Source organism: Ictalurus furcatus, chromosome 28, assembly GCF_023375685.1.
Source record: "Ictalurus furcatus strain D&B chromosome 28, Billie_1.0, whole genome shotgun sequence".
NCBI lineage: Eukaryota > Metazoa > Chordata > Actinopteri > Siluriformes > Ictaluridae > Ictalurus > Ictalurus furcatus.
The window spans coordinates 16,063,849-16,078,548 of record NC_071282.1 but is presented as its reverse complement, the minus strand read 5'-3'; the positions used below and the strand labels follow the sequence as shown (position 1 = coordinate 16,078,548).

The following is a 14,700-nucleotide window of genomic DNA, read 5'->3' as shown; positions in this document are numbered from 1 at the left end:
AAATAACAAATTACATCTAATTACATTTAATCATCCTGTTCAAAAGTTTACACCCCCCCCCTTCCCCCTTAATGTGGTGTGTTACTTTCTGAATGTTTGCACCTTTTGTAATAAGTAAACATCATGTGAATAATGTGATTCTCTCCATTCCCTAGTTTTTGTTTTAACTCATCAAAGAAGACTCTTTACAAAATTTGTAATGATTCATGTTTGTAGTATATTTATTTGGATCTTAGCAGCGTACACTTTATTTTTCACACCACAGATGAGGTCCGGCATTAAGCAAATAAAACAATTTTACAGTCATTCAAAGCAAGAAGAGGATTCCCCCCCCCATAAAACACAGAAATACAAGGCAGCATAACAATTACCAAAGCTGAGATTTGCTGTTGATGTTATTTTTAGTGTCCCCCCCAACCCCACGACAGAGTAGTTCTACGATCCAGGTTCCTCAAGGGTTCTTTGAATTTGAAACTTTCTTAGCTTCCTAAACTGCTTCTACTTCAACAGAATCTCTCTGAAAGAGAAACCCTCTGGTGTAGGGTTTTATATAAACCCCTTAAGGATTCCCCCAGAGAGATGTACCAAAGAACCCTTAAGGATTTGAGCTGAATAGGACGAGTGAAGAAGAAAAGAATCTCCAAATTGTGTTGATGGTAGCGTGCAGCTTGACTAGTCCTCCAGTCCTTGGTGAGAGAAGTAGTCCTCCAGTTCACGAAGTCTCTGGATTAGCATGACGTTCAGGTCCGCGTCTTTATTTTTGGCTCTACGGGATCCCTTTAACCGAAGAGAACCCAGGTTGGCCTTGGCTTTGCGTTTGCGTGGTAGGGTAAAATCTGGGAAATCTAAAACCCGCTTTCGTTTTTGATTGCCGATGCAAACCAGCGTACCGTCCTTCTCCTTTGGCTCCTCGAAGATTGTCTCCAAGCTTCTGGGAGAACGGGAAAGACGCGACCCATTAAATTGCAACCATGCAAATCGATATGAAATAAAATTGGATTACAAGCAGCAACGAACGAGTCCAGACCTGTTTGGAGTTGGAGATTTGTAATTCTTGTTGGTGTAAATCTCCTCCAGACTAAACTCCTTCTTCTTCAATCTGAGGACAGTTTTCAGATAAGACGCAACAAACTTTAACACGGACCCAAAGGAAAAAATACGCACATATTAATCCTTTAGTCTATTAATTAACAAGTGATCTTCAATGGCGTCCAAGATGTATTTCATAACGTTGGAACTTCTTAGTTTAAACGTCTTTCAACAACATTTTGGTTTATTTTTACTTTTGTCTAACCAGGCCATATAAAAACAAGAGTCAGATACTGACTGGCTCACCTCTTTGGTTTTGGGAGCCCCATCGGGGTGAGGTTTTTGTCTGGTTTGGGCACTGTCTTGCGGATGCGAATCTGAGAAACCCTTTTAGACCTTTTGGCTGGTTGCAACGAAGAGCTCGATTCATGAAGCCCCACCTAGAGGAAATTCATACGAGATATATACACACGAAAATAACCTAACATTTATATTGACTCAAATCCCGTTGTAAAAGTGATGGAGATACCTGCTTGTCCTCTCCAGAGGCTTCCAGGGTGTGCAGTTCAGGGTTCTTAACGTTTGTACCAGTAACGGAAAACGTGGACAAAGTTTCAGCGGGGGACACCTCCAACCTCACAATCTTGACACTAGGGCTATATCGTGCAGTAATATCTGAGCTCCTCTCTGGGCTGAGGGACGGAGATGAGCCAGATTGCCTGTATAGATTAAAAAATAATAATAATAAATAAATAAACTGAAATGATCTAGCAAAAGGCTAATACATCGTATTTATTGTACTTAAGTCAAGAATTTAGCTCTTCAAATCAAGCTCTGGAGATACAGAATCCAACAGGGAAATCAAATAAAGTCAAACCCCCAAGGACTGCAACTGATGATTTAGAATAATCATGGATTTCTCTTATGTATTCTTCATTCACTTACTCTAAAGATTTACTGGTTAAAGTGAAATAAGTCAAAGAAGAAAAGTGCTATTCTATTGTTCACTGTGCCTCAGGTGCAAAATATTACCCTGGAACATAATCCCTTTCCTGATTAAAAAGAATATGATTAGAAAAGCTGAAAAGAAGATATCTATTTGCAGGAGACCCACCGCACTGAATCGGTTTTCTTCCTGGGTGGAGAATCTTGAATGAATCGGTCAGCGTAGCTATTCGCGAAAAAGAGAAGACAATCAGGAACAGGTCAGATTCAAAGCAGCATGCAGGCACAAGTCCATGATGAATCAGAGAACCTACATGGTACTTTCAGTACATATCGTGTGGCTGATTAAGCCAGATGCATCCCTTTAACTGTAGAGGTTTTACAAGAAATCTGATCAATAAAGCAGAAAAAGTCAGATAAATGCAATGTACAGACGTCCATTTTGAATTTGACCAGCACACAGAATGAGACGGAAGGGAATATGACCATCATTGTTTCGTTTAGTTTTTCGGCCATTGATTTGACTAATGATTTGATCCTGGTGGTTCTTTCAGAATACAAGATTTAATGGATATTAAAGTAATAAACATCATGGACACATTATGAAATTCCATACACATGCTCGTCTCGCACAACAACGCGTTCTAGATCTTTTTTTTTTAGTCCCATTTAAGGCACAAACCTTGAATTCACGAGGCTTGCACTTTTTCACAGCATATTCCTGTATCATTCCTATTAAATTCTTCAATTACAGCGACTTATGGTGGCAACACCACATAATCTAACCAAAGCTAGCAATAAACAGCTAAAAAAAAAAAGTTATCATTATTAACAAATTTAGCATTATCACTGATGGAAGGAGTCTCCAGTGTCAGTGCTTCGGAACAGTCGGAGGTAAGGGTATTTTCCCACATGGGAAAGTTGAAGGATGTGGCATTTTAAAAGTTTCTCCATAACAAGCTGCATTTTGTGTCTTATTTAACTTCAAGGGAAATTGGGGGAATGACTTAATAAAAAAAATTTGGGGGGACAAATTTCTGTGGCATAAGAAGAATAAAACACTTCGGGACGTGTGTTTCTAGGAAAATATTCAACTTCACGGTAGTAACAGTAAATAAATAATGTCACAGCATATTTTCCTAGACAAGCACAGCCCTACGTGTTTTATTCCATACTTGGAATCCCAAACAGGGATTGTGGTGTGCTTTGTTCCATCTTAAAAATAAATAAATAAATAAATTAAAAAGATGACAAGTATTAACTTGATTACTCACCTGTGATCATTACCCAGACCTGGAGGACCGGTGTAATCAGCCAAGGGCCGAAGAGGAGAACATTTGGTCTGCGCTATAATCTGGTTCTTCACAGTATTGACCAAAGAAGATGACGAGGATGTGAAGGAAAAAGGTGGGAGGATGTGGCGTAACCAGAGTCTGAAAGAGGCCGGAGACGACATGGCCAACACTGTGTTCAGGCCTGCCCTAGAGAAGCTCCCTTTTCTCACAATAGACATGGGGAAATATGTGGGAATCTGAAAAGCTTGTGCCATACTTAGCAGATGAGGTGGTGGGGTATGGAGGTTCAAGTCTCCACTCTGCTTTGAGTGAAGTGGGTGAACACTGTTTTCATGTCTCACAACAGGCCCCCAGGTATCCATTTTTAGGTTTGGAAGGGGTAGACGGCACACTTGACTGGTGTTCAGTGGAGACCATTCAGAAAAGGAATGGTCCTTAGGATGGTGGTGTTTGAGTTTAGATGCAATTCTGTGGTATCGCACCAGAGATAGGACATTCTTGATAGGGGGGCTATTAGGAAGCAAGCGGCAGGCAATGTCATCCAGGTAATTTAGAAGACTGCTCATATTGTAGTTAGATTGTGTTCCTGTATGACACAGTTTCGATAGCCCATTCTTGGCACCGGACACTTCTGAATCAGTCGACTGCAAAAGAAATCCCACGTCTGAAAGGCAAGCTTTGTAAGAGTCCAAAGGTAGCACCACAGAGGTGACTAATGTGCGATGAGAATAAGGGTACGATTTTATCCTGGCACAGGCCAATGCTCCATTCCTTGAAGAAGACTGGGAAGCTATAACCTTTGACTGTTTCTCCTTTCCCTTTCCACATTGATTTGTCCTCTCATCATCAACTAGACTGAAAGCATCTCCTAAAAGTAAATCCTTGCTTGAGCCTGGCATGATCTCTGAAAGGGATGGGATTTTGAACAAGGTAGGAACAGATACAATTTCAAAAAATGGCCACTCGTCTTTTTTGGCTATTGTCGTAGGAATTTCTGTGGACAGAGTCGTGATCAAAGGAGCAGGACAAGTTTCAGGTTTGTCAGCAGTACTAGACTGACCGACTAAGTGCAACCTACTTGCCATCAAGTCTGGTGAGGGATGTCTCAACAGGACAGACTTTCCTTCTGACTTGCAATTTTTAATATCTGAACTTACACTACTAGGACCATGATTCATGCACGAGCTTCCCTCGCCTGAACTTTTAAGAACTTCACTACTGAAAGAAGGCACCTTAAATTGTGCTGATTCGTGTAAACACTGATCAGTAGAGTGACACTGAATACCTGCATCCAAGCTCTCAGAAGACTGGGGCTTTGGATAACAAGGTGGCTCATTTTGGCTGTCTTTCTCGTCAGATTTACCGAGCAACGCATCCTGTTCCATGTTCAAGTCTTCAAAAGCCGAAACCCGTAAGTAGTTACCAGCTCCAAAAGCTGTTTTCTCCTGTCCGGATGAATCTCCATTAAGCACCAGAGGGTCCAAGACCTCAGTGTTATGATTATAATCAGTGTTATGTGCTGAGAAATCAATGGCAGTCCCTGAATCAATCCATGGTTGGTACACAGTGTCCCTACTTCCATGACTAACTGATCCCTGAGAGGATATCTTGGATATGTCACCATCTTCCTTTTCCTCCACGGAGTGCTTTTCTGTAAGAATGCAACAATGAAATACATCAACTGTATTATATTAGAATTATGATATTTCAATACTTTCAAAGTCTGATTTTCATATCTTACTTACGAATATTCAGTTATTCTATGTGACAAAGTATGGTTAATATATTTCACGAAAGGGTTCGATGTTAATATTCGAATATCTGGTTTCTATCTAATCAGATATCTTGAACAATCTTGCATTTGATCGGTGGTTTACCAACACTATGAAAAAGGCAAGGCTTATCCTTTTTGATGCTTATTTTGGCTATTTGCTATATTACAGACACAACACACTAGGTTATGTTTTGGCTACTTGCAATTGGTATGTAGTATTAGACATCTTTGGTAGAATTTTCCTGACTGAGTCTTAAAGCCACAGTACACATCGTAGTCAGTTTGAAACCGTTTTTTTTTTTTTTTTGACCAGTTGCTGCAGGAAACTTAAACTGCATGAGGTTACTTTTTATAACAACGCATTTTGTATTAAAACGCATTTAAAGCAGGCATGGCAACCTGATAAGTGTCAAGGGAGGTAAGTTGTCCTGCTGTACCACAATCACAAAAAAGCCATAGTAGTAAATGTATCAAGAATCAACCCATAAATCAAACTGGTGGTTCATTTTATATTTGACCAGTACATTTTATATTATATATTTGAACCAATCACATGCAGGGGGAGGTCTCAGAGCAAAAACGCAGTAGTTAGGAGCTGTGCTTAGAAAGTATACCACCGGCTTTGCATCATAGTTGCAGCTAATAATACAATTTTAAATTTTGTGGGGTTTTTTTATTTTTATTCATAAGAATATAGCGTTGATATTTGAGCAAATTAAAAGATGCAAATATCAGAATAGCAAAAGTGCTTAAAATACCCATCCCTGATTTTACCTAATGATCATTTCACCTATCTAAAGCTATCTTTTCGCTAAATATTTATACCATAAGTGCCGGAAAGGGGAATACTCGGAGCAGTCATCGTGCTTGAACAGCCAGCAGTGATGTTTCTTCCCAGGAGGCTAACTTCGCTGTGAAGCAAGGCTAGACTTTTTCCATGTGCAGTGCCCTGGACATGCAGCTGCTCGATCCTTCGCTCGACTGCCTCAAGCCGCTGACTCAGGACACCGAGCGTGCCTGTCAGCATGCGCTTCATTTCAGTTTGATGGGCCACAAGAAAGTGCTCCAGAGAACCCAGTTGCTCTCCTTTTGGACATTCAGAAGGCAAGGTCAACGGCAGTTTCCATTCTGTAGTTTTGAACAATAAATGACAAATAAACAACAGAAGATTTTCATCAAATTATAACCACTGCTCTTTTTCATCATGATGTTTAAGGGCTTTCACACATCAGGAGACTGCTGACCACGCCACTGTGGTAACCATGGCAACAGCAATGCTAAGCACAGATAGTACTTATCTAACGAGAACTGCATGGTTATTTTTAAACTCCTAAGCTAAAACTTAATTAGGGAATAACACACAACAGGCTGTGCTGCTATATGAAAATAATCAATAATTCTCTGATGTGATGCTCATTCCACCCGGAAGTTGGCTGTTTTCCAATACCAGCACAGCCTGAGGTATATTATTCCTCTCAGATGGCAGCAATTTGTCAGTTTTTTTAAATTTATTAACAAATGGCACGTTGTACTTTTTATCCATGTATACATCACGTTTAACGTAATGCATCGCCCATGAAATTTATCACTTAGATTATAAAAGCTATAAATAACCGTTCCGTCACCAGCCACTTTTTTCTCTGTCTTGAAATTAATAAGACAAAAAAAAAAAAAAACATAAAAACCACAAAGTCTCCATTATAATCACTGCAAACTTATTAGACTGCACCGTACTTACAAGATATAAAGAAGACATGCTGCGAGTACATTTTATTCTCATATGAAGCAACCTCAAAAAAATAAAAATAAAAGAGGTGTGCGGGCATGTATTTATCTTGTGCAATCCTGGGTTGTTTTTTTCTTTTTTTTTTTTTCTTCCAGGGTTAGGCCTATTTGGTGCCTGTATTGCTTTGCTTGCCCCCTCGCCTCTCATTGAAGATGATTGGAAAATGATTGTCACCTTCTGCATGGTAATAACATGTGTAGACATGTATAAAGATTTTTTTTTTTTTAAAAAACAGAAAGAAACTAAAATCAGGAACTATTGATAAGTTGAAAGCGGAGCTGCTTAATTCATAGAAAAAAAAATACAATGTTTGCAACTGCTCTAATACTTGATAAAAAGAAGTACACCCATTACCTTCATCTGTGCCAGCTTTGAAATTACTATTGCTTCCCAAATCACCATTCAGCTCTGAAGAAGTCTGTTTCAGCTGTTTATCATTGTCCAGGAAAGCAAAACTTGATGTCTGAGGTTCCTGAACTGAACACATCATATTATCTTCCTTCCCAATCTCTGCTTTTGCAGTTCCTCTGTAGGCCATCGCCAACAGGTCTTGATAGAGTGCAGACTGTGGGCAGGGACCAGTCGAAGAAACCTGCCGTGTTTCGTTAGGGTCGGCCAAAGGGTTGGATAACATCTTCAAGGACTGATGGTCCAGGTACTCTGGGGTGAGAAAAATATTATACTCGTATATAATCATAGCACACAGTGTACCACTGTGTAAACAACGCTTTTATCCAAAGCAACCTACAACTGAGACAGGATACAACGGAGCAGTTGAGGCCTAAGGGTCTCACTCGAAATCCAAACATGGCTAGATTGGCAGTGCTGAGATTTAAACTGACAAACTTCTGATCAACAGCCCATAGTTTTAACCACTGAACCACCGCACCCCCTACCAACCTGCACCAATATCACTTTCCCCCATTTCAGTACCCGATACTGATCCAATGCTGACATCCTCGCAGTAATCAAGTCTGTGCTCTACAAGACTGTCTTGCCAATTGTCTGTGGCGTTATTGTGTCATATTTAAGACAAATTGTGTCCTGCGTCCTCAACCATAACCTGTGTCATGGCAGTCAACATTACAAGCATTCATAAAAACCATAAAATACATCAGACAAACTGAGTCGTCAAATATGAAATCTGAATGCAGTGTTTCTCCAGATCTTTATCAGCCCAATACTGATATTCAGCTCAATTTATTCCTACGTTTGAATGACTCATATGCCATTCTAAGCCAAAAATAAATAAATAAATAAATAAATGAAGCATCAGGAGCCATTTCTGATTGGCATGGTGATGCAACAGGTTGTGGTCCTGCTTCCCAGATCCAGGGTTCAATCCTGAGTCTGGGTTATTGTCTGTTTGGAGTTTCCTCAAGTTGATTTCCTCAGGGTTCTCCGGTTTCCTCCTACCTCCCAAAAACATGCCAGTAAGTGGACTGACTGTTAAATTGCCTTTAGTTGTGTCTCTCTCTCTCTCTCTCTCTCTCTCTCTCTCTGTGTGTGTGTGCACTGCAGTAGACTGGCTTCCCATCCATTGTGTATTCCCATTCCACACCCAGTGCTCCACCATGAACCTAACCAGGATAAAGTGCTTACTGAAGATGAACGAATGAATCAGTGAATGATTGAAAAGATTTCTAAACACTCCATACATTTCTCTTTAAACCAGATGACAAACATCTGAATTTTAGTATGCAATGCTATTGCCAAACAATGCATTTGTGGCCTTCCAGCGAGGTCTATCAATTCTGTAGTCTATAAATGAAGTCAGCATTTCGATGGAGTCATGACTTGGGATCATACTTGTCCTTATGTTTAAGAAATACAACAGCTTTTTCAACAGTAGGTTGAAAAACAAGTACTAAAAATACTATGAGACTGCACAGGATGACTTGGCTTCACAAATGAAAGTCAGCAATAATAAATAATAAACATGAGAGGATTTGTTTACAAAATAATTGCAGCATACCTTAATTAACAGCCAATCAACGACTCTCAGTCCTTCAGTGTAAACTCTAGTAACAAGATGTTTTCTTTAAATTCGCTGATTACTTCTTGATCCATCCCTGGGTCCTGCTGGATGTAAATCGCAACAACTGTTTCCGGCGGCGTCACGCGACCAAGGTTTGGTGGATGGTAAAATGGCGATTTAAAAGTCTTATTTCTTCATTAAAACTATAATCATTTCGCGTCTCGTTTCACATATGCACTTCAAAAGCACTTTAAATTACATGTAATTTTTTTATCAGACTATTGCACGAATAAGAAATGGGACTCCTGAATTTGCAAAACGTTACTTCCGGTCTTCTCGTAGCTCGTCTCCCATTGGTTGGTTTCAGACAGGCGTCGCAGCTCATTGGTTGTTTGGTGTTCACGCTTAAATAATAATAGTATAATAATAACAATAGATTAATTAATTTTCTTGGAACTTGGCTTTTCTTGGAATTTTCTTAGGACTTTCTGGATTAAATTCAATGTAAAACTGTAATAGGCTACACAAAAACAAATGACCAAACACATTAATTATTCATCTATTCAATTATCTCAATTTCGGCATCAAATAATAATTATTTTTTATTATAATTATTAATATCAATTATTAGGGCACACGGTGGCTTAGTGGTTAGCACGTTCGCCTCACACCTCCAGGGTCGGGGGTTCGATTCCCGCCGTGGCCCTGTGTGTGTGTGTGTGTGTGTGTGTGTGTGTGTGTGTGTGTGGAGTTTACATGTTCTCCCTGTGCTGCAGGGGTTTCCTCCACCAGTCCAAAGACATGCATGGTAGGCTGATTGCCGTGTCTAAAGTGTCCGTAGTGTGTGTATGTGATTGTGCCCTGTGATGGATTGGCACCCTGTCCAGGGTGTACCCCGCATTGTGCCTGATGCTTCCTGGGATAGGCTCCAGGTTTTCCCGTGACCCTGAAGAAGGATAAACGGTTTAGAAGATGGATGGATGGAATATCAATTACTAATTTTATCTTACAGGTTAAACATTACAACTACAAGCCATTACATTTTTTCATTTTCATTTAAGTGTAGTCGAAACATTTTAGTTTCTAATTTGGGCAATATTTGTAGGCTGAACATAGGGAAAACTGAAAAACCCTCAAGGGCTCTAGATGCAACCTTCAAGGGTTCTCGTTTTCATTCAAGTGCACGTTCATCGAGGCAGTTTGACTTCCAACTCAGAACATATTTGTGACCTGAAAGCAAAATGACTGTTAAATGAAAGCACATTACATCAGGCCTATAAATGGTTCAGTAACACGATACATTAAGAGCCAGGGGGATGTAAACTTTTGAACAGGATGATCGTGTAATTTGTTAGCATTTTGTCTTCTGGGAGACGTGCAACTATCTTATTAAGCGTCTGAAGGCCAGTACTAAATGAATAAAAAAGATATTTTAACAAAATAATAACAATTTGTACTGATCATCCTGTTCAAAAGTTTACACCCCCCTGGCTCTTAATATATCGTGTTACCTTCTTGAGCATCAGTGAATGTTTGCACCTTTTGTAATAGTTATGTACGAGTCCCTTAGTTGTCCTCGGTGTAGAAGACGCTGGAAAAGCAAAGAATGTGCAGGACCTGTAGGATTTTTCTGAAGAACAGTGGGCAGTTTAACTGCTCAGGACAAACAAACAAGGCACTCAAGCCATCACAAAACATAAAAACAGCCGTGGATCATCCAGGTAACGACACACAGTATTTAGAATCAAGGGTATGAAAACTTTTGAACGAAGTAATTTTTTTAAATTATAAATTCAGCTATTATGTTGTCTTGTGGACTATATGTCAACATCTGTTATGTGAAATAGCTTATTCAGGACAGGACTAAATACAAAACAACATGGGATTTTTATGATCCCTCTTATTTTGTTAACAGTATCAAGATTTAAGATTAGCACGTTCGCCTCACACCTCCAGGGTTGGGGGTTTGATTCCTGCCCTGTGTGTGCAGAGTTTGCATGTTCTCCCCTTGCGGGGTTTCCTCTGGGGACTCCGGTTTCCTCCCAAAGACATGCATGGTAGGCTGACTGGCATGTCCAAAGTGTCTGTAGTGTACGAACGGGTGTGTGAATGTGTATGTGATTGTGCCCTGTGATGGACTGGCACCCAGTCCAAGGTGTACCCCGCCTTTGTGCCCCCATGCTTCCTAGAATATCCTCCAGGTTCCCCATGACCCTGTAGGAGAAACTGTGTAGAAAATGGATGGATGGTGCATGATATTATGACTTTTTTCCCCCCTCAAAATGCTACGACTATATTCTCGAGTTCTTGTATTTGTATGTTTTAAACAGTGGTCGTGTTCCAGAGAGGTTAAATAGAGCAGGTCCTGCTTGTGGTGTAAACGCGGTGTGTTTATAATCCATCTCCCTCTGGCGGAGAAACAGCAACAAGGAAGCGCAGTTTGCTTCAGGACACGGACTTTGCGCCTTTTCTCTTTCACTTCACTTTCTTTCTCCTATTACGCAGGCCGATCAGCAAGACATCAGCAAGATGGTAAGTGTGTTTCTGGCAGCACTGTGGTTTTATTTGGTGGATTTAGTCTTTGTTTAATGCCTCACTGACCTACAGGACGAGTTACCAGGTGAACAATCACAACCTCTCACGAGTCACCTGTTTGATAAAGCTATTCAGGACACGGCAAAGTCAGAAACCGCGCTTAGAGAGTTGAGAGTTGGGTAAAACGTCCTTAGCTTAAGACACCACTTACACTCATTAAAATTCACCTGTAATAACCATTTTATGTTGCACTTTTACGAGGCAGTTGACCTTTACGAGGCATTCTTTATTATGAGTGGCTGCAGAGCCTGTTATGACGTCATTAAAACTGCATTATAAACTCTGATAACAAAAAAGTGGTACTAAACTGCTCAATAGTACCCTTAACATTTGTTTCTTTCACCTGAAAATGTGGCTTGCTTTATTAATGATGATATGCATGTACTAACATTCCAACGTACACTACACTATGTACTAACATCTTTTACCATTTAGCTTTTACTCTATCTATCTATCTATCTATCTATCTGCCTGTCTTTCTACTGTCTATCTATCTATCTATCTGCCTCTCTATCTATCTGTCTATCTGTCTATCTATCTATCTATGTATCTGTCTATCTATCTGTCTGTCTATCTATCTATCTATCTATCTATCTATCTGTCTGTCTATCTATCTATCTCTATCTATCTGTCTATCTCTCTATCTATCTGTCTCTCTATCTACCTATCTATCTGTCTATCTATCTATCTACCTATCTATCTGTCTATCTATCTACCTATCTGTCTCTCTATCTATCTATCTATCTATCTATCTATCTATCTGCCTGTCTTTCTGTCTGTCTATCTATCTATCTATCTGTCTCTCTATCTATCTGTCTGTCTATCTGTCTATCAATCTATCTATCTATGAATGTCTGTCTATCTATCTATCTGTCTATCTATCTATCTACCTATCTATCTATCTGTCTCTCTATCTATCTATCTATCTGTCTCTCTATCTATCTATCTATCTATCTATCTATCTATCTATCTGTCTGTCTGTCTGTCTAGCTGTCTGGCTGTCTATCTATTTATTTTATTGATTATTATTAATCTACATATGATTATCATTAATATTCTATATTAATAATAAAAACAACAATAATAATTATTATTATTATATTACCTTTACCTTAGAGTAAACATTTAAAGACTCATGCTAAAGGTAGGAAAGGTGCACCCTTGGGAGTGCCACCCCAGCGACTGGATTGGTACAGTTTGGTTCCCTTTTTCTTTATCTGCCTTAAGACAACATCATGCTGTTATATTCAGTTCCCAGTTTGCACAGTGAAATTAAAATCATTTCGAAATGCAATGCCATCAGCTGTAACGCTCACGTTTCAGCCAGTAAACTCTTGTTTGCTTGCATGTGTCATTATGAGTAGGGCAAATTAGAAGAGACTCAGAGAGTTGTGGAGGAGGTGAAGGAGATCATGGTGGACAACCTGAATAAATCAGAGGAAAGAAAAGAAAAACTGGACGATCTGGACAAGCGGGCCGCCATGTTACTGAATAAAGTGAGCATGCTGTCTTTTATACGTTCAGTAACTTGCTTCGGATTAAAATGTATTTTCCAGGAAAGATTAACGACATACTAGTTTAATTTCCACGTGTAATTTAGATGATTTTTTTCAGAACCAAATATATTAAAATATGCAGACATTAAATATTTCTTTTTAATGGTTATTATTAACACAGATACAGGCAAATCATTACAGCTGCAGTACTGAAATGTTTCTGGTTAAAAATTAATAAAAAATCAATTATTGAGCAAGTAGATAAAAAAAAATCGATCTCTTTACCTCGATTCGCAACGGTAAGGTTATAATGATTTATAATTTGAGTTGTCGGGTCAGATTTTGTGGGAAATGTCAGTTTGACGTCATTCATCTTTGCGTGGTTACGTCACGTCCATAAACATAAAGAAGAAGACCCGGCTACTATATCGTGTTTGTGTGGGCTGAGGATGGTGGGATGTTTGTAGCTTGTTCTTACAACAGTTGCTTAGAATTTAAACTTGTCATCTAGATGGATGTGGTTGGATGTGATTTGAATTACAGCTGAGACTACAGTCTGCTATTACAGAACATTAGTCAACATCTTCTGACCAATCAGATTAGAGAATTCAACAGTGCTTGCTGTAGTATAATAATATCATATTTAAAACAAATAAATAAAGAAAACAGTAAGGTTCCAGTACCTACGGTGCTTGGACCCCTATTGATATACTGGAAATTCAACACACTTGTTTTTCACATTCATTTGGAAATAGATCATTGCATTGCCTCCAAGTGACTTAAAAAGTAAAGGCACCTTTTTTTATTCAAAACATACATGTCCATTTTGAATTTAGTCACAGACCTTCCGGAAGCAGTCGAAGAAGGTGAAACAGAAGGAGAGGAAGGAGTATCTGAAGAGTAAAGCAGGACTGATCGCGCTTGTGACAGTGTTAGCGCTGGTGATCATCATCATAATCATCATCATGTTCAGCAGCGGATACTCCAGTGACACAAGTGTGCAGAGAGCCGCTGTTACCTCTAACCCCAACGTAACAGAACAGCTGTGAAACTCTGCTGAGGAAACAAGATGCGGACGGTAAAACAACGGCTGCCCTTTAAAAAAAAAATGTAAAAGACACTCTGTATGTACAGTAATATGAGGTACAGTAAGGACATTTAAAATGACTTTATTTTAATCCTACACATTAGTACTTCCTGAAATGTTTTTTAAAAAAAAAATATATATATATATATATATATATATATATATATATATATATATATATATTGATATTTTACATTCTTAATTATAATGGTGGCAGAAGAACATTTGCCCGGGGAACATTTCCAACCCTGACTCGTTTCTTGTTGCCACAATAAACAGAGCATTCATTTTCCACTACAAAAATCTTTCCACACAAAGGTAACGTATATGCTGTGGATAATCTTTCAGGTTTCTGCCACACCAAGAGAACCATCAGTCAAAATGTGCATTAGGAAAACCAAAATTTGGTGTAATCACAGGACACATGCTAGTGTCAGTCATAGCTAGTACAGTAATCTTAGAAAACACGGTACTTTAAGGTATTTATTTCGACTGTAAAGAGTTCTTAGCATCCTAATGGCCTTCTCTGATGCGGAAACAGTGTTGTACATTTGGACGTTGTATACTTAAGGGTTCTTAGCTTCCTAAAATGTTCTTCAAGTATTTGAAGCAAAATCTGGGCAGAACAGTGGTGGCAGCATGGTGGTGGTAGTATTGACAGGTCACAGCTCCAGGGTTTGAACCTGAGCTTGGGTTACTGTCTCATTGAAGTGTC

At 39.2% G+C, this 14,700-nt stretch overlaps 1 protein-coding gene across 2 annotated transcripts; it reads right to left on the bottom strand.

The window, feature by feature from the left end:
- Positions 1-77: 77 nt before the first annotated feature.
- Positions 78-9,101, bottom strand: wu:fi75a02 (uncharacterized). 2 transcript variants are annotated; one of them, XM_053618568.1, is made up of 9 exons: positions 8,805-9,101; positions 7,184-7,489; positions 5,869-6,171; positions 3,249-4,920; positions 2,144-2,200; positions 1,559-1,748; positions 1,336-1,469; positions 1,028-1,099; positions 78-931 (listed from the first exon to the last, which is right to left on the bottom strand). In XM_053618568.1, exons 2-9 carry the CDS (start codon positions 7,461-7,463, stop codon positions 673-675), a joined length of 2,967 nt encoding a protein of 988 aa, XP_053474543.1. In that variant the 5' UTR covers positions 7,464-7,489; positions 8,805-9,101; the 3' UTR covers positions 78-672. The 2 variants fall into 2 exon arrangements, with proteins under 2 accessions (XP_053474543.1, XP_053474544.1); XM_053618569.1 differs by having other exon boundaries at positions 78-928; positions 8,805-9,100.
- Between the last annotated feature and the right edge of the window lie 5,599 nt (positions 9,102-14,700).